At 38.3% G+C, this 19,894-nt stretch overlaps 1 protein-coding gene across 1 annotated transcript in view; it reads left to right on the forward strand.

Annotated features, from left to right (window-relative positions):
- Positions 1-19,894, forward strand: part of mre11a (MRE11 homolog A, double strand break repair nuclease) — a 72,668-nt gene that overhangs the window by 26,255 nt on the left and 26,519 nt on the right. Inside the window, exons 8-14 of the mRNA XM_063053841.1 lie at positions 947-1,118; positions 2,096-2,176; positions 3,724-3,850; positions 8,399-8,502; positions 13,164-13,337; positions 18,970-19,032; positions 19,541-19,760. Of these exons, the coding sequence (XP_062909911.1) occupies positions 947-1,118; positions 2,096-2,176; positions 3,724-3,850; positions 8,399-8,502; positions 13,164-13,337; positions 18,970-19,032; positions 19,541-19,760 (941 nt within the window). The remainder of the gene's footprint in view (positions 1-946; positions 1,119-2,095; positions 2,177-3,723; positions 3,851-8,398; positions 8,503-13,163; positions 13,338-18,969; positions 19,033-19,540; positions 19,761-19,894) is intronic.

The following is a 19,894-nucleotide window of genomic DNA, read 5'->3' on the forward strand; positions in this document are numbered from 1 at the left end:
TCCTACGACCTTTTTAATTCCTGTGTTTGAGATGAGATTTTAATGTTTTAGCTCAGGTTAAAGCTTATAATTCTATTATTTAGCAAAATAGACACATTACTGAACCAAATAGATGTGGCAATGCAAAATGGTCCTCCCACAATAATTATTAAAATGTTCTGAGATATGAATATATCATGATTTATTGAATATGTTGTTAAGTCAGTGGATGGATGGACAAAATTAATTTTGTGGCAGTTCCTTAGGATGGAGGATGATTTGCTTCCATTTTATTTTTGTGGCTTCTGAGGTGGCTGATGAAGCCTGTTTGAAAATACAAATTCTTGCCCAGATGACTGACAGGGCAGTTAGATATTTGTGAGGTGGTGTGCATTTTCCAATACTTATGAAGGTTTGTGTATGTCCTCGGTACATGGACTCGTTCTTGGTACCATCCCCAATATTCAGTTTTCACCTTGAGCTGTCATGTGTCAAGGTTCCTTAGAACCAATGGAAATGTTGCACTTTTTTCTTCAGACACTGTCCAAAAAAACTAATTATATTATATTATTGGGTCCATCCATTGGTTGCAAAATATTTCTATTAAATGCTACAGAGCTTTCCATCTTAAACATCCAGTTGTCACCCAAAAGTAAAACAGATGTTGTATCTGCGTGCTTACCACAAAGTTTCATTGACCAAACGAAAAATAATTTGGCTGCAAAAGTCATAGTGCCAATCCAGTGACATACGTTGACTTCTGTGCTAAATTGCTGTTATTCTTACCAGTGGCATGTACTGTATAATTCTTTCCGATATTAATACTAAACTTCATCCACATAGTACTCAGTTATGTGCAGGTATTAGGTGATATTGATATGGAATACCATTTAAATATCATTTAAATGGTTACCATATATGAATGTTGTGCTTCCAATATTTATGGCTATTTATTTCTCTCATATAGGCATATTGGATTGCTGCGAATCAAAGGAAAGAAAATGAATATGCAGAAAATTCCTTTGAAAACAATTCGTCGGTTCTTTATTGAGGATGTTGTCCTGGCAGATCATCCTGCCATATTTAACCCAGATCACCCCAAAGTCACGCAGAAAATAGAAGCTTTCTGTATAGAGAAGGTAAGGCAATGGAGAGTAAGGCAAAGGTAAGGCAATGGCCACTTCATCATCATCATTCATAGAACATAGAACATAGAATAGTACAGCACGTTACAGGCCCTTCGGCCCACAAAAGATGATGCTGATCATATACCAAAAAAATAACTGGAGCAAGAGTTCTTTATGGTGTTGCAGGATTCTTGATTCTTGAAATATTTTAGCAAAGGCCTGAGCTTTCTTGTTCTTATAGCTGGCAAGGTATACAAGAACAAGGAGAAGAAATGGTTAAAAGGATAATAGGAGCTACATTAACGGACAAATTAATTTTAAATCCAAAGCACTGGAACTGAAAGATTTGGAATTATGTGATTAATTGTACTATTTTGACCAAAGTTAATGATTTCATTCAATAACTGTCTAATTCCATTCAATCCAAATGAACCTTGAAACGTTGACAATTCCTTCCATTCCATAGATAGTTCCCGACCTGCTGAAAGACCTCTGGTTATAGTCCCGCCCAACCTTAGTGGAAAAAGCCTGCTTGCTTTTACCCTATCTATACCCCTCATAATTTTGTATATCTTTGTCAAATCTCCTCTCAGTCTTCTACATTCCAAAGAATAAAGTCCTAACGTTTTCATCTTTCCTTATAACTCAGGTCCTCCAGACTCAGCAACATCATTTTTTTTTTGTACCCTCATTTACATCCTTCCGGTAGGTAGGTGACCAAAACTGTACACAATTCTCTGAATTAGGCCTCATGCAGAAGCCAGCATACATTCCTGTACATTCTAGTAGAGTTTCTGCTTAGCAGTGACTTTGGATATAGATGGAGGTGATGGCAGTACATTGAATATTGAGCATAGGTGGTTATGGTTTCATGGTGAGTAGTTGAAGAATAAGGTTAAAATGGTGAGAATGGTTGGAAGGTTCTTAATTAATCATTTATTTTGGAACATTAATCAGTCTTCATTTTGTTGTTGTATTTTATCTTTTAGGTGGAAGGATTATTGGATGTTGCTGAAAGAGAACGCATTGGAAATCCACGTCAGCCAGAAAAGCCTTTAATAAGACTGAGGGTTAGTTTGCTTAATTGGTTTAGTTTCTATTCAAAACACACATTCTAAAAAATAGAGCTAGTTATGAAGAACAGAGGTGCCAAAGGATTTTTCCATTTTGATTAAGTATTAAGTGGATCACCGCTCTTTTCTAAAGGATGAGTTGTTCAAGGCTGTTTCTAGAAGAAAATCTGGGTGTTGGAGTTCATGTGTCATTGAAGGTGTATATCAGCTTTTATGGTATTAATGGAAATGAGATGGGGAAAAGAACTCCAATGTGGTATGAAATAGGATGCCTTCATATATATGATTTAATGTGAAGTTTTCCCAGAAGGCCTGTTTCATCATTGGTCTGTTTATAGATAAAATATCTTGATTAGGTCTCATTTCAAATTCTGTTTTAATGAGAAACATAAAAATCCTAGTGAAGATTCAGTGGAAGGTCCAGCAGTTTAAGGACGTTCAGCTAACAGGATAAGATATTGGGGCTTTTATCTTGAGAGATACATCATGAAACTTTGAAGAGATTTCCCTAAGAACTTCTTTTGGAAAAAAATATAAATGAATTTGAATTAATCAATGTGTTAGACAAGTTGATCTAGATAAGTTACGGAGTTGAGGAAATAAGTATAAATTGGGAAAATCCAAAAGTAGATTTGATGCTAAGAAGTTCTTCATTTTGACCTTCGCAGTAGTAAATTGGAGAAAATTTGAAAGCCTTTTCATGATCAACGGACCTTAATAACTGAGCTGGCCAGTTTATGATCTTATTGGCTGGTAGAACAAAGTTGTATGCTCTACTTCTCTGGCGTTTTCATAATAAGATGAAGGAGAATAATGGCATCTTGTCAGAATAGCACAGGATTGATCTTATACATATATGCATTAAATAAATTAACCAAGTCAATAATTTCTTATCTTTCAACAGTGATTATACTTCAAGCGTCATAGTCATTTAGCAGTATAGCACAGATACAGGCCTTTCGGCCCAACCAGTCCATGCTGCCCCAGCTAGTGGCAGTTTCCTGCAACTGGCCTACATCCTTCCTCCACCTGCCTCAATACACCTCTGCATGTACTTTCCAAATAATAATGTGTCTTTGAAAACATTTAATGTCTGGGTTGCCTTCAGGTAGTGAAGGGAATTGTATAATTGCACTTCTCTTCTAAAGTTTGGACCATTTGAAAATTAATGAATTATAATGGTTTATAATGAAATTTTATGTCAATTTTAGGAATTATAATCAAAGTGCTCTTGGTCAAAAATTTGGATTCATAATTTTGGATTTTGCTGTATTTGGTTTGTGTACAAATATTGAGGTTTTGTTGCACTATTGCCTTAATTTGGCTGACAAGCAACCTATCAGCGGGGCTGCTGTATGCAACATCCAGCATCTAATTTATTATTAGCAGCTGTTATTGGAATTTTAAACAAGCTAATTTATTTATGAATCTAAAATTATCAGAAAGCAGAGTGCTGGGTGTTCAAAAATACTCCAGGCAGTTTATCAGATAATGAAAAATAAGTTGTGCTGAGCTTTGCAATTCCTTGTCTTGATATGGTTTAGGTGGATTACAGTGGTGGATTTGAACCTTTCAATACTCTTCGATTTAGCCAGAGATTTGTTGAGAGAGTGGCGAACCCCAAGGACGTCATTCACTTTTTCCGACAGAGAGAACATAAAGATAAAAAATGTAAGCCTTCATTCTGTAGTTGATGACAAATGTTTGTACGTTATTGTTTGCCTATAACTGTGATGGAGTTTGTACATTAGTGTTTGCCTATAACTGGGGTTTGTACACTATTATTTGCCTATAACTGTGACAGAGTCGTAGAGTTATACAGCATGTCCAACTGGCCCTTGCTGGCCAAGGTACCTTCCTGAGCTAGTCCCAGTTGCCTGCTTTTTTGGCTTGTATTCCTCTGAAACTGTCCTATCCATAAATCTGTCCAAGTAGTCTTTTCAATGTTTTAATTGTACTTGCACTTGCCACTTTACCTGGCGGCTTCGTCTGCCGCTCTCTGTGTGGAAGAGCTTGCCTCGTTGGTCTCCTCTTTCCCTTCTCACCTTAAACCTCTGCCCTTTAGACTTTAGACTTCCTTATTTTGACTATCTTCTTTTGAGGAAAAAAACTGTGACTATTTGCCTTGTCTATGCCCCTGTGGTTGTACAAATTCCTAAAAGGTCACCCCAAAGAGAAGAGTAAGGAGGATAGGAAACTGGGGAGGAAATTCATCTTTCAGCAGGACAATGACCCAAAGCACACTGCCAGCACAATCATGGAGTGGCTTCAGATGAAGAAAATTGATGTCCTTGAGTGTTCTGACCTTAACCCGATCGAACATATCTCGTAAGATCTGAAGATTGCTGTCCAGTGCCGCTCCCCAACTAACCTGGCACAGCTTGAGCAATTATGCAAGGAGGAATGGCAAATCTTGCTTAATCACATTGTGCGAAGCTAATAGAGACTTGTCCAAAACTAAACTACTGATTGTAATAGCTGTAAGAGGTGGTTCAACTAAGTACTGAGCAAAGTGGCGGTGAATACTTTTGAACTGCTGACATTTCAGTTTTTGAATTTTTGATTTTTCATGCTTTACTATTTTCCTTGTTTTTTGGGCTCTACTGTGGTGAGGGGGAGCATGTGATTCACAAATATCAACTCAATTAAATTGATCAAAATCTCTGGTTGTAATGCTCATTTATGTGAACAAGGGGTTGAGGGCAGAATACTTTTACAAGGCACTACATATCCTCTGGTCAAGGTGAAGAACCTTATCCAATCGGGTTGCAGAATCTTCTCTGAGACTTTAAGGAGGAGTTCATATTTCTGTTAGTGGAGGAGTTTGGGAATAGTTTAGAGGCTTAAAACTAAAAGAGTCAATATAGTGAATTTGGCCTTTTTACCTTGGAGCGACAGAGGTTGAGAGGTGACCTAATAGAGTTGTACAAGATGATGAGAGACATTGATTGTGTGGATAGCCAGAAGCTTTCTCCCAGGGCTGAAGTGGCTAACACAAGGGGGCATAGTTTTAAGCTGCTTGGAAGCAGATACGGAGCGGATGTCAGGAGTAAGTTTTTCACACAGAGTGGTGGGTGAGTGGAATGCACTGCCGGCAATGGTGGTGGAGGCGGATACAATAGGGTCTTTTAAGAGACTCCTGGATAGGTACATGGAGCTTAGAAAAATAGAGGGCTATGCAGTAGGTTAATTTTAGGCAGTTTCTAGAGTAGGTTACATGGTTGTCACAACATCGTGGGCCGAAGGGCCTGGAATGTGCTGAAGATTTCTATGTTCTATATCAAAAAATTGGCATCAATCTGCTGACTGTACTTAATCCAAATGAATTGGGTTGTGTGGTAATCTCCTTTTAAAGACATGTTATGGCAATTTCAGTTGTTAGTTGCTTGATCAACAATATTAAGACACTTCATTGAGGAATTGAATTTCTTAAGTTTTTCTAGATCTCAACAATAAAACTAAGATAACATGGCATTTCACTGAGACTTGATGGACAGATTTGGCAATAAATGCCATGACTGCTTACCTTAGTAACGCTTTATTGAGTTGAATGGAATGTGTTCTGATTAAGTAACACTTTTACTGATAGCAATTTATCTAGTTCTTTCTTTCATCAAATCCAATTTTTAAACCGTTGTGTTGGGTTTTGAAGTTAGGCTTTAGAATCGCTATTCATTTGTTTTTTTTGTATTTTCCTTTATCGGCATTGGGTGCATGTCTTGTTTTCCACCTCTACTTTAATGCTTGTAATGGCTTATTGTAATCAAATTGCAAAATTAATCTTGGTAATATGTCTAATTTACTGCATTTGGTGCTCATTGTGGTCTCCTTTGCATATGACCTCTCCAAAGTAGATTGGTGATCATTTTGGAGAGCACTTCCATTTGCTTTCTCAAGTGTAGACAACGGGTTTCCTGAAGATTCTATTTTCCTGTCACTTTAATTCTCCATCCACTCCTACTCTCACCTCTGTCTCTGGCTTCCTACACTTTTACATTGAGGCACATCATATGCTTGAGAGACAACACCCCATCTTCTGTCATAGCACATTCTGGCCATAGAACCCAATACCAAATTCTCCAAATTAAGGTGATAGAACTGGCCATTTTTGTCAGTCAATATTTTGGTTGTGTTTTCCTTTTTTGATTGGTATGCTGTGAACACCTGAGTTAGCAAATTTTACACAAGAAGCATATTCTGATCCTAATTGCTAAAACAATCTGACATTATTACATTTAACTTCATCCTATCGGAGATATTCCCTTTGTTCTATATATCCCTTTCCTACTTCCTCTGCTACTGAAAACTAACTTGTTTCCTAGTTTCTAGTTTTCAATCCTGAGCTATTAAATTTTTCTTTCCACAGATGTTGCCTAATTTGCTGAATGTTTCTTGAATTTTATATTTTTATTTCAATTAACCAGAGTCTGCATCTCTTGATTTTAATAGATTCCTACTTTCATTAATTTCATTCTTAGACATCCACATGTTAGCAATTGGAAAAATAAAAAAAAAAATTAAGGGTCTGCGCTGTAGAATGTATTACCATTTTTGGGATGAAGATGAATGTTTTGGCTCATACTGGCAGCATGAAGATTTGCACATGGTTCAAGTTATGTTGTTATCTTGACAGCTTGTTCTTAAGTAAAGCCTCCTGGTTTCTGTCTGGCACCATGCTGATGGTGTCATGTCTTGGAGCTTGGTACATTATTTTTAAAAATTTTCAAACATCTGCTGAACAGGAACATAATACACAAGGCATCTTTCCTACTTGTATTAATATATTTGGCTTTTTGGACACCTCTGCAAAGTTAACAATTGGTAATTTTAAATAATGACACTGAATGAGGTAGAAATAAACTTAAGAAACGAGATAATTCAATGACAAATTATCAAAAGTGAAATAGAGTGGGAAGAAAAAGCAGTACATTGAGATTGAAAAGCAAGAAAAATGTAACACTTATTCTAATAGTTTTACGGTCTTTTGAATATTCAAACTTGAGGAAGGATCGTTGTGATATTTAATTTTTGATGATGAGAAGATAGATTGGAGAATGGTAACACTCAAATCAGATCAAGTTTTATTATCATACATGGATACTGTCGAACGAGACAGTGTTCCTCTGGGGCCCAAGTGCCTAACGTATTTTCAAAATAGTGTGAGAGAAAACAAACACACATATTGTTACGTAAGAAAACACATGTATGGACCAAGTTCCTAAGCGACATGCAAATTGATGGTACAGCTCCTGGCAATCTAGCCTGTCCTTCCACCAGTCGAACACTGGAGGGCAGCACCAACAGGAGAGGCCAGCTCCCAACTGAACACAGACTGCACGCCATATCGCCTCCAGCATCGTCTCACTTAGACTGCAGCAACAGGCAAGCGTGCTTGAGGCCTGGTCCTCGCTACAACCTAGGCCACGCTGCTGCCTTGTCACCTGTCTAGCCACCAAACAAGGGAAACAGGTCTGCGGCATCTCACATTATCAACATCCAACAGGGTCTTAAAATTGCAAGAGAAACACCCAAGTCAGTCACAGTTACACTGCACGCTGCTTTTGTGCACCAACTCTGAGTAGCAGGCAGCAGCAACACAGTCAGCTCCCATGAAGTCCTCTCTTGCTCGTCAGCCAGCTTTGCCTTTTCTCAGCCTGTCGGCCAGCGCCACCCTCTCCCGGCCTGTCGGCCAGCGCCGCCTTCTCCCAGTCCATCCACTGAACCCATTATTCTTAGAGTGCAGTATAGTTTAACGATTAAACTAAAAAACATATTTTATAAAGAAAAGTGCAACTTCGGTTGGCCCCCGAGAAGCTGCTGTATTCGAACCCACCGCCATCTTACCAGAAGAACTTGTATTTCATAGAGAAATAGAACAATTGAAAAGAAAAGAAATGAAAGGTTGGGTGTTGATCATATGAAATAAACAATGGAACAGCATAAACTGGCCAATAATTTCAAATAATCTGTGGTTAGTTGCCCACCTTTTCTTTGTTCAACTTTGCTGTTCTACTTATTCTTAATGCAGAGCTCTATAAGCCTTGCAGTTATCTTAATTACAGTTAATCAGATTTATTATCATTGTTTTATTTCTGTTTGGCATGAAAGTAGTTGTAGTCTTAACTCTTTTTCCTCTCAAGGTAGTGGCTTTGTTTTATGGAGGGCTATTCATGGAAAGAGAGTGATGGAGTTTGACAATGTTTTATTTTGATTTTGCAGCAGATACAGAGATTAATTTTGAGAAAATTACAAGTACATCTTTAGAAGGGATGACATTAAGAGTGGAGGACCTAGTGAAACAGTATTTTGAGACGGCCGAAAAAGTAAGTTAATCTCATTTTGATACTCTGTCAATTATAAATATACCTTCATAGCAAGTTATAGAATGTTTAAAAAAACATTTTTGAATTTCATTAAGTGAATCCCTAAGATATAGTTTTCTTTATCTGCCTTAAAGTAATAGTCTATTTTAAAACGATTAGAGTTAATCCCACTGATTTTTTAAAAAATCCATTTTTTGTTGATGGCCTTTTGCAGTTAATACTTGTGAAATTACATTGTTTTTGTTCGGTTGTTTTAGATACATGTAAAGGTGATGAAAAACCGATTTTTTTTGTGCAAAGAGCAAGAACAATATAGATACAAATATAGGCTGCTTTTCATCAATTTTTTCTGTATTAGTATATTGTCTTCAAATTCTGCAGCTGCTGCGATGGATTTGTGAAGGTTTTTTTTGCTGTTACATAGTCCATTCGTGAACTTCTAGAGATGTACCAAGCCATTACTATTTACAATCCCAAAAACTCAGTTTTATGTATGTGCGTTGTTATTTTCCTGCATTAGTATTTTAAAATTAATGGATTTAAGCTATTTTTGAAATTGTGTGGTATTTCAACTATTTTAACATGAGTATTCAGCATTTTTAAGCATTACAGTAGCAGGATTCAGTATAAGTCCCTTTCCAAGAATATTGCTAGATTTTTGTGGTGAGGTTTTTTTTTCAGAGATGACAGATGACTGGGAAGTCTTGTCAATTCATCTGTGTCCTTGGCACGTTCTATTTAATTTGTGTATTTTTGGTGGGGAAAAAATGAGGCAAAGGATTCAGTGTTCAGCATTTTGGTTGTATTAAATAGACCTCCAGTATCATAGAGAGCAGTCGTTTTTTTTCTTTATTTCATCTCCATCATGTCAACCTTGATAGTATTTGACAATCTATGATTGGTTATAATCAGAATTATTCTCCATGTTCTTAGCTTGTAGAGTATTTACATGCCAATAGGTAGAACAGGTGATCAACTCACTTTGTATTAGAACAATCCACTAGAATACTGAAGCTTTACTTCAGCTGCCTTAACAAATATATTTGGCAATTTGCTATTTCATTTCACATTTAATATAAAATCTTCACTGCATATTATCAATCCTGTCTGGTAAGTTACAAAAACAAATATCAAATCTTTAACAACAGCAGTGCTTTCATGTGCGATGTAATCGGGTAATTAATATGGTTGTAGCTGATGTGTAAAGGAAGGCTGATCCTTTTACTTATAAGGTACCAGCGTATGGGTATTCTTGAACGTGCACAATACATGAAATGCTGCGCAGCATGCATTTTGATTTGAGTGTAATAGAGTCATAAAAATGACATGAGATTTGCGATTTGCACATTAAGGCTGTCTTTAGAATGTTGTGGACTGCATCAGCATTATTTAAAAGGTACCCTTTCTTCTGGGCCAGTGCTGGGGAGTTAGAGATAACCATCTGTCTTCCCATTCACCCTTAGCCATCTTCTTGACTGATGCCTTCTTGCCTCATTTCATCCCTTTTCCTCCTTCTCCTCATTCATCCATTGGTATCACTCTGCCTATAATAATATATTCACTGATTGCCTCTAAGCTGTGCACCTTAGATCTTCTTTCCTTGTCCCTAATCGCTTTCTCCCTTTTATATTTTTGCTTCTCTTTGCCATTTCCCTAAGTATCCCCTTTTTCCCCTGTGAGACACCCCATCCTCCTCCACTACTATATGTACCCCATCACTTAGCACAACACTGAGAAAGGTTATTGTTTTAATTATGTCTATGTTAGTTTTCAGTAGAGTAGTCTCATTAGTCTCACTCACTTTCCTTATTTCCCTGTTGCTCTCACATGTCTCTCAAATCTTTCTCAATTCTTCTCGCCACTTAAATATATTAAGGGATATTTTACTTAGCCAATTGATTTTCCAGCATATCTTTGGGAAATGGGAGCAATTTGGAGCACCTGATGAAAGCTCTCGCCGGGAGAACATGCAAACTCCACATACCATCCCTGGTCAGGATCGAACTTGAGTTTCAGAAACTGAGGCAGCATCATTAATTGCTACACATTCATGCTTTCCTCTCTCCCTTTGTGATATTCTTTATTTGCAATGGTGGGGGATTATTGATGAAACAGCAAATTTCCACTTCAAGGCTTATTCTGTAAATAACAACTTGGGACTCTGGTGTCAGACTATCATCTGAGGAGCTCTCACAAAATTGGCTCAGGCACCCTGTACAGAGGAGTTAATTTGTAGGCTCTCGTTTTTTAGAAAATCCATACAGATGAAAGGTTTGAGATTTATTTCTATTTGAACCATTGAGGTCAGATATAACACTTTTCAGTGATGCTGATGTCTTTCAAGGTAATCTCCTCCTAGCTTCGATTGAAAATGATATTTGTCTCAGGCTCCCTCCTTGCCTACATTAATACAGGCTCAGACATCCCACCCTGCAAAAACTCATTTCAGGGAGGTAGCACTATCAATATGCGGGAGACTCCCAGAACTTCCGGGAGAGGTGGAATGTCTGCAATAGAGTAGCTCCTTAGCAGCTAGCCAGCTAGTTTAAATAACGTTAGCTATGCTAATGAACCAATGACACCTGTTAAACTCACCTCAACATGTCTTTTACAGTCTTAACCCACCATGGGCAATAGAAAAGTCACTGTTGCAAACAGTGCAGTGAGCAACACTGTCATTATTTTGACCCCTATTAGGCAGGGGTACACTTTAGTGTCGTCTGGGGTGACGTACGTTTTATATTTTTTTTGGAACACTCTGCCACTCTGACTTCTTTTGGAACTCTCTCACTCTTGCTCTCTCCTCTTGCACGCACGTTCTCTCGCTCGTTGCTCACACTTGCTCTCTTGTGCGCTCTCTTGTCGCTCTCACTCGCGCTCGCTCTCTCGCACTTGCTTTCTCGCTTTCGCGCGCTCTCGTGGTCTCTCGCACTTGCTTTCTCGCTCTTGCTCTCACTCTCTCGTGGTCGCTCTCACTTGCGCTCGCTCTCGTGCTTGCTTTCTTGAGCTTGCTCTCTCGCTGGCTTTTTCGCTCTTGCGCTCACTCGCGCGCTCTCTCACGCTCGCTCTCAAAAAAATCAATTTCTGGGACATTGTATATAATTTGCGGGCGTAAGGGAGCCACTATTAATATTGTTACATACCCCGTAACTGGATTGCCAAACCAGCAGAAATGGATCACTCAGTTGGAGTTTGGATTACTAGAACTAAGAAAGTTTTATTAAAGAAACAAGCAACACAGTACTCTAATCAAAAGGATAATAAATGCAACAGTTCAGCAATGATAAACACACATGTACACAGAATTAAGATAACAGGATCAATCAAGCTCTATCGTTGTCTAGGGGTAAATGACCAGTTTCAAAGTGATGCAAAGTTCAGTTCAATTTAGTTCAGTTCAGTTCGCAGTAATCGCTGCCGTGGGAGATGGACAGTGGGGGGAAGGAGAGAGAGAGCAAAACGAATGAATATTCAAACGGCTTCCGCACAGACCTTCGATATTCTTCGCAATCAGCTTTCGGGCGAGCCCTTTGTGATGTCATCTGAGGTCACCGACTGTGACCCCTTCGTTTCCAGATACGATCGTTTCTCTGCGGTGAACCTGGCACCCAGGCAAGGGTGGACACACACCAGGTTCCCGCCAATCGTGCCTTTCCACCCTGTGCGTCTATGGCTTGTCCCGCGACCAGCCGTCCAAAACCTCCCACCAACTTGTGGGAGACGCACCACTTCCAGGGTCTCATTACCTCGGGGTGTCATGTGTGTTGCCTTAGCGAACCTGTCCCTTTTTATCCTCCTGCTGGGGTATCGCCTGTCCATCACTTCAAACAGTTCAGGGTTCAAAGGGGGAGCCGATCTTGACAGCTCTCCTTCCGTTAAACTTTCCCGTCCCTTCATTAACATCTCCAAATGCTGCTCCATTGTTTTCTTTATCTCTCTTTCTCCTGAAGACAGGTGGCAGACCAACTGCTGATCCCACTGGTGCCAGCACAGGACAGCTAACATCTTAATCTATGTATATTCTCGTCACAATATGTGGGAGACTCCCGGAACTTCCAGGAGAGGTGGGATGTCTGCAGGCTGCTGGGATGTATCTATCTGTTGAAATCCCAAAAGCCAAGGACAATGTTATGAGCATCACTGGGTAAAGTAAAAAAAATTGAATCTCAGTAACTCCTGTGAAGTTATGTTCTAGCCCATCTCTTAGAAGGGGTAATAATTTGAACATTCAGGGCTTCTTTCTGAATTGTTTCCACGTTTATTAACTGGAGTGCCTGACTGTCACAAAAATGTTTTTTTAATCCCATGGTATGGCAACATTGTGGAGCAAGCTTACTTATCCAACTGCTTAAAGTCACTGTGCTGCTTTTTGGTGCACAGGTGCAGCTTTTCTTATTTATGTGAGTTAAAGACAAGTAATGCAGAGCAATTTGAAGTTTCCCTCCAATTGTTCTTTAAACTTTCATTTGTCTATTTCCAGAAGTTCACAAATACCATGTTTGTTCATTTCTTTGTGCAACATTTTCCTCTCTCTCAGTTCTAATCATAACAGTTGTTGCAAGACAACGAATTCCATGACATATGTCAGTGATAATAAACCTGATTCTGTTTGTTTTTTTAAACTTTAAATGTATTTTTACGTTACCCTTCCTCCACTGCAGAGTATCCAATTGTCACTGCTAACGGAAAGGAGCATGGGAGAAGCAGTGCAAGAGTTTGTTGACAAGGAAGAAAAAGATGCTATTGATATCATCGTAAAATTACAATTGGAAAAGACTCAACAGTTTTTGAAAGAGCGTCATATTGATGGTATCGAGGACAAGATTGATGAAGTAGTAAGTAGTCCTGTTGCTTTACCATAACAATCTGCACTAGAAAATGCTGGTTTGCATTTTTTAATGCAACAATTTAGACAAATATCCCAAAGTAAACATAAGTGAACTAAATGTAACCTGAATCACAGAAAATCAGCAACATCTTGTTCAGTGGAGTGTTATGTTATTAATCTGGGTCTTACAGAAAGTGAGGGCTACGAAGAAGTTTAGGAAGAGAATTCCACTGTTTACAGCTGAGGAAGCTGAAGGTATAGCTGCCAATGGTGGTGAAAGTGAAAAAGCTGGGAAATAGGGCATATTGGTGAGGAAAGAAGACTGAGAAAGAAGTGTAGTGTCTGTAATCTGATCCAACAGAGTAATGGTTCAGAAAATCAAATACATATGAATACAATGAATGAGTTTTTGGTGACAAGAAGCCATTGGAAGACAATGAAGAAATGGGTTAAGAGCATAAATAGATTTGAAACTGGTATGTTCCAGCTTTCTGCAGAAAATTTGATAAAGCAAGGTTAGAGATGTGGAAGGTTATGAAACTATATGTAACTTATATTAGAGAATATGGAGTTTGAAGTAAGGTTTGCAATGAATGCTGTGGTTGCAAACAGCTTGAGCCTGAGATTTTTTTGGAGAAAAATAAAGTTTGCAGATTTTATGCCTTTCTATGCCTTCAATTTTTACTTGGATGTTATTGTAGCATTGTGACAAGGTGCATTGGTTTTAATTGTTCAAAATTCTCTATATTTGTAGAAGGAGCCAATAGGTTGTAAAATATGTATTGTGACAGAACGTTGGGCAGGCAATTATAAGGGACTTTGGAGAGTAGAGCTTGCCGTCTTCATTTTGAAAATGAAAACTGACGTGTCTGCAGATGAGAAGTGGTCAGAAGGTGGATCCCTGGTGAATTTGGAATATGTGGGGCAGAGGTATAAAGGTTTGTGGACCCTCTGGAGATAATAGATTGTGAAAGGAAGCTATGTCTGAATCCACTCTGCCAAAAGTTGAGTGGATAAGAGTGATACAGAGGTACGGAGAAGAGATATTCATGTAGACTACTGCACTAGTTGCTTAGTGCTACTCTGATTTAAATTTTCTGAACTGCCTACCTGTCTTCCGTTTCCATGCTACTTCTGGGATGTTACTTTGAATCTTTTACTTTAAAATACCCGTTTAATTCATCTGCTATCTACTTGATGTTCATTATTAATTTTCCATTCTCATTCTCTATAGGATTAAACATAACTTTAACATCAATAGAAACTTTTGCTATCTGTGTTGTATTTAAGGCTAGATTTATCTCATATTCTTAATTCTTTTCTTCACTCTTATAGTCAATTTTGTATTCCATCTGATCTTTTGATCCACTGTCTCACTTTGCCCAATCCCATTTCTTTTAAGCTTGATGCTACTTCAAAGTTCAAAGAAATTTATTATCAAAATACATACAAACGTATATATCACCATATACAACCCTGAAAGTCATTTTCTTGCGAGCATACTCAGTAAATCCAAGAACCATAATAGAATCAATGAAGGACTGCACCCAACAGGGCAGACAAACAACCAATATGCAAAAGACAGCAAACTGCAAATACAAAAGTAAAGAAATAATAATGAATAAATAAGCAACAAATATGAGTGAGTCCGTAGGTTGTGGGAACAGTTTAGTAATGGGGCAAATGAAGTTATCCCTTTTGGTTCAACGGCCTGATGGTAGAGGGGTAATAACGGGTCCTGAACCTGGTGGTCTGAGTCCTGAAGCTCCTGTACCACCTTCCTGATGACAGCAGTGAGAAGAGAGCATAGCCTGGGTGGTGGGGCTCCCGGATGATGAACGCTGCTTTCTCGTGACCTTTCTTTGTGTAGTTGTGCTCAATTGTGGGGAGGGCTTCACCCATAATGGACTGAGCTGTGTCCACTACTTTTTGTAGGATTTTCTGTTCAAGGGCATTGGTATTTCCATGTCAGACCTAACATCATATGATGGGTCATCCCATGGAATTATCTTTCCTGTTGGAGTGTTTATGTTCTGTGAGTTCTGAAAGACCCTCTGCCATTTCATTGAAATTCACTGATCCCTTAAATTAATTGTTCAGTTCAGTTTTAGATATTTTGATGCCCCTACAATTGCCCTTATTTAATTTTAATAATTTTCCTCTCAAGCTAAGAGGTGCCTTCATGAAGAGCACATTAACTGATTGTGCAGCAGTTCAAAATACCAGACAAGTTGCAATCCAGATTGTTTCATGATTGGCTCCAGAAAATCTTTAACAAGTGGAAAAATGTGAAGCTCCAGCTTTTTTGCAGGAACTATTTTTTTAAAAATGTAACTAATGATAATACTCTGAGGTGCAGAAGGATTTCCAATTCTAGTGCATGATTCACAAAGGGTGAGTACTCAGGTACCACATAAAGTTTCGAAAACTAACGAATTATTACTGTTTATTGCTTGGGACTTGAATGCAAAAGTAGGGAGGTTGTGCTTCATTAGGGCATTCATGAGACCTTGTCTGGAACACTATAAGGTAGCAGTGTCCCAAGGATAACATCAGCTTAAAAGAGAAAATGAGCTCATATAAGAAAGAAACAGAGAGTACATCAGAACTAGGATGGGAAGCCTTGGAGATTTAGCTTGATGGGAATAACAGCAGAGATAACTAAATGGATACTCTCCATTGCAATAACAAGGCAGTAGGTTCATGTCAGTTGAGAGAGAGGCATTTAAGAATGTAGTTTGAAATGAATTAAATCAAGTTGGGTTTACTTTTGGTACCAACATGATCCTGGATTAGTGATCAGTTTTTTTAAAAACGCAAACACGAGCAATTCTGCAGATGCTGGAAATTCAAGCAACACACATCAAAGTTGCTGGTGAACGCAGCAGGCCAGGCAGCATCTCTAGGAAGAGGTACAGTCGATGTTTCAGGCTGAGACCCTTCGTCAGGACTAACTGAAGGAAGAAAAGAGTGATCAGTTAGTGATCAGTTTTGCAGTTTTGTAAGAGAATTTGAAACACAGAGTCTGATTATGGATGTCTCAGAAAGTTTTGCACCAGAATTTATAACCCTTCAGTCATATGGAGTTGAGACAAGAGCCATAACAACGTGGGAAAAGCTCTACTTCAGAGGTATATGATTGGAAAACTAATAATTTTCAGTTTAATTTTTTTTTATATAAGTTGATAGCAATAAAAGAAACTATGCCTTTAGCTTCCTAAAGAAACATTACTCTGCAATAAATTACTTGGATCTAAGATTGGTGGTGCCTCCAGTTCCTGGTTATTGTCCAGTGTGTCTGGTGCACAGTTAGTTAAGTAGATTTTGAATAAAGACAGGATAGGAATCAAATGTGGTATCTGTGATCAGAAAGCAATACCAATATTGCTCAATTTCATGGAGAATAATCATTGAGGGAGGTTGTAGTAACCTGACTGTGCCAGTAGATGATGCAAGTGAGCTTTGTAACTGGTAAAACAAACAGTCCTTTTGCTCATGACCTTTTACTTCATACTTTATTGTTGCCAAACAATTGGTACTAGAACGTACAATCATCACAGCAATATTTGATTCTGCGCTTCACACTCCCTGGATTACAAATATTAAATATTAAAAATAAGTAAGTATTAAAAATTTAAATTATAAATCATAAATAGAAAATAGAAAAATGGGAAGTAAGTTAGTGCAAAAAAACCGAGAGGCATGTCCGGATATTTGGAAGGTATGGCCCAGATCCGGGTGAGGATCCGTTCAGCAGTCTTATCACAGTTGGAAAGAAGGTGTTCCCAAATCTGGCCATACGAGTCTTCAAGCTCCTGAACCTTCTCCAAGATATTAGAGCAGTTGTTAAATATAAATATTACATTATGTAGTGATTAACAGAAAAAAACTGCAAAAGAGCAATATCCAATTGAATTGTACTGAAAAGTTTTCAGAGCACCCCTGATAGATCACCTTACCTGATCTACAGCATTATTTGGATCCAACTAGGAATAATCCTGGTCTCCTTTTGCATTTTATGTTTGACCCACAACTATAAATCCATTTGTTTAGAGGCTCTGATTTGAGGCCGACACAGAGGACTGACATTCCTACTTCTGTAGGCATGCCATTCTGAAGTCACTTTAGTCATAGAGAGACCCTGCCAACTTACTGTCCCCAGGTTCATTTATAGGTAAAATGTACAAATGATTCTGAAAATTTGCAGTAAAATGTGTGTATAGGGTCAGCAGAATTAGTCAAATGGAGTTAGAATATCTGCCAAATTTTTCCAGATTGGGTTATTGTTAGAATCAAAGATAGTCAACAAGGTTACAGGTCCTTCAGCCCAATAAGGATCAGTTCAGAACAATGTGACACATCCCATTTTATTGCCCCCCTATTCCTATCAAATTCCCTCAGATCCTATTACTCCTATAACTTTAGTTAATTAATCAATCAAGTTGGACTTCTGTGGGATATGGGAAGAAACAGGAGGACTGGAAGAAACCCAGACTTTCAAACGGGGAATGTGCCAACTCCACAAAGATGGCACTAGAGGACAGGGTTGACTCCGTATTGCTTAAACTGTGATGCACATCTCATTACTGTCACAATGAATGCTGATAAATGCATTGCCTATTGAATTATACTGAGAATGCTGGCAAATCTAGGGAGAGCTTTCACTCTGATTGGTAATCTGCAACTTCTGATGAATTTAAAGTGTATAGGTATTAGGTGGTGATATGATCTAATTTAGTTTGATACTCATTGTAATTTCATTGCCAGTCTGCTTTCACTATCTAGGAATCCCATGAAATATTACCTTTCTGGCAAAATGCAGGAGGTGCCACATTGGCTGGTTTCACATGTGATATGTGGTTTTTGCTCTGTTGGTCTTTGAGTTCTTTATAGGGAAAATTGTGTGGAGTTTTGATTTTCTCTTATGACTGTTGTCAAAACAACAGTGCTGACATTGTGCAGGCAGGCATATCAGGTGTTGGCATTTTCAGGCTTGGATGTGATGTACAGTTGCAATTGTTTAGCCTGCTGGTGCACTTTTGAGAGGTGAGTTCCTAGACCTGTAACTACTTGGGCATGATTCCAATGGCTGCCCCTTCCTCAGGGAATTGGACACCACTCCCACTGATGTATTCTTGTTGAGTTTTCTTCTTATCTCCTTGGTCCTCCTAGTTTTGTCCCTGGCATTCTGATTTCCCCAGCCTCTTCCTCTAACTTGTTTAAAGCTCCATGTAGACTGCTCTGCTCCTTTTCATATCAGTCATTTCCATGTTCCTCTCCCCTCTGATCAGATCTTCCCAGCTCACTCCATTACCTTCCCCTACATCCCCTCTGCCCTTCAAAATGTCTGTATACTTTGTCCACAGCATTGTCTGTATTATCCAGTTTCTCCAATGCTGAGAAAACAGTTTATTAGTATGTTTAGAAGTCTATTAATATAATAAGCCTATTAGTAAATGAAGTTGATTAATATGATTCAGAAGTTGCATAATTAAAGTTATCTGTTAAACATCTAGGTAATACTTGACTGGTTTAATGTTGGGAGAATACCTGGTCTGGTTTTTGGGCTAGGCAAAGATTTGATCATTTTTGGAATGTATCACACAGACTGATTTGTCTCTGATCAATTTAACTTTCAGGTAAAGCAATTTCGTGAAATGAGAAAAAGTAACACAGCAGAAGAAGATAAAGAAGTTAAAGAAGTATGTATTATGTATTTTGTTTTGAATTGGTATAATTTTTTTCTAGCCTTCAAATAATATATCTGGCACTTTTCTCATTCCCTGCTTCTGAATTTGAGCAACGTGACATCACTCACTGGGCTGATTTTCTCTTCGTAAGCTGCAGTATGTATCCAGATTTTTACAATGACCTGTTGCTGGCCTGTGTACTTATGGATAATGCAAAGATCTCTTCCCGCATTCTCCAGCAATCTGGGCTACTTTCTAAGTCACGGCATTAAATAAACTTTTGATCAATTAAGTCAAAGTTTTAACAATGTGGAAACTTGTTTCAATTTGTAATCAAAATTGCTTTCACATTAATTGGAAATTTGATTAAATTGTGAAATCAACTTTTTTTAAGCTATTTTCAAATTGAATTAAACGTAAATTGAACATAAATGTCATGATCTGGTTGATTAATTCTTGCTTTGTGCCATTGCAGTAAATAGTTTTTCTGATTCAGTATTTTTCCCTCCATTATTTAAAGGCAATCATTCGAACTAGGGCACATAGGGTTGAAGAAAAAGGTGTCTCATCATTTCAGAGTGATGATGACATGGATTACATGGAGACTATTGAAGAAAACGTTGCAGACTCTGATGAAAATGTATTGGGACCTACGAGCAGGCGAGGAAGAGGTCGTGGAAGAGGCACCACCAGAAAACAGAGTTCCTCCACTGGAAGAGGAGGATCTAGAAGAGGGGGCAGTAAGAGTTGTTTACATTTTTACAAATGTCAAAAAATTGCCAGATTAGAGGTTGTCAGCTGGTCCACCAAGCCAGACCCCAGAACATGCTGACAGTGCCATCATTGTCAAGCACTTCTTCCCATCCTCATTGTC

This window comes from Mobula hypostoma, chromosome 7 (genome assembly GCF_963921235.1).
Source record: "Mobula hypostoma chromosome 7, sMobHyp1.1, whole genome shotgun sequence".
NCBI classification, from domain to species: Eukaryota; Metazoa; Chordata; class Chondrichthyes; order Myliobatiformes; family Myliobatidae; genus Mobula; species Mobula hypostoma.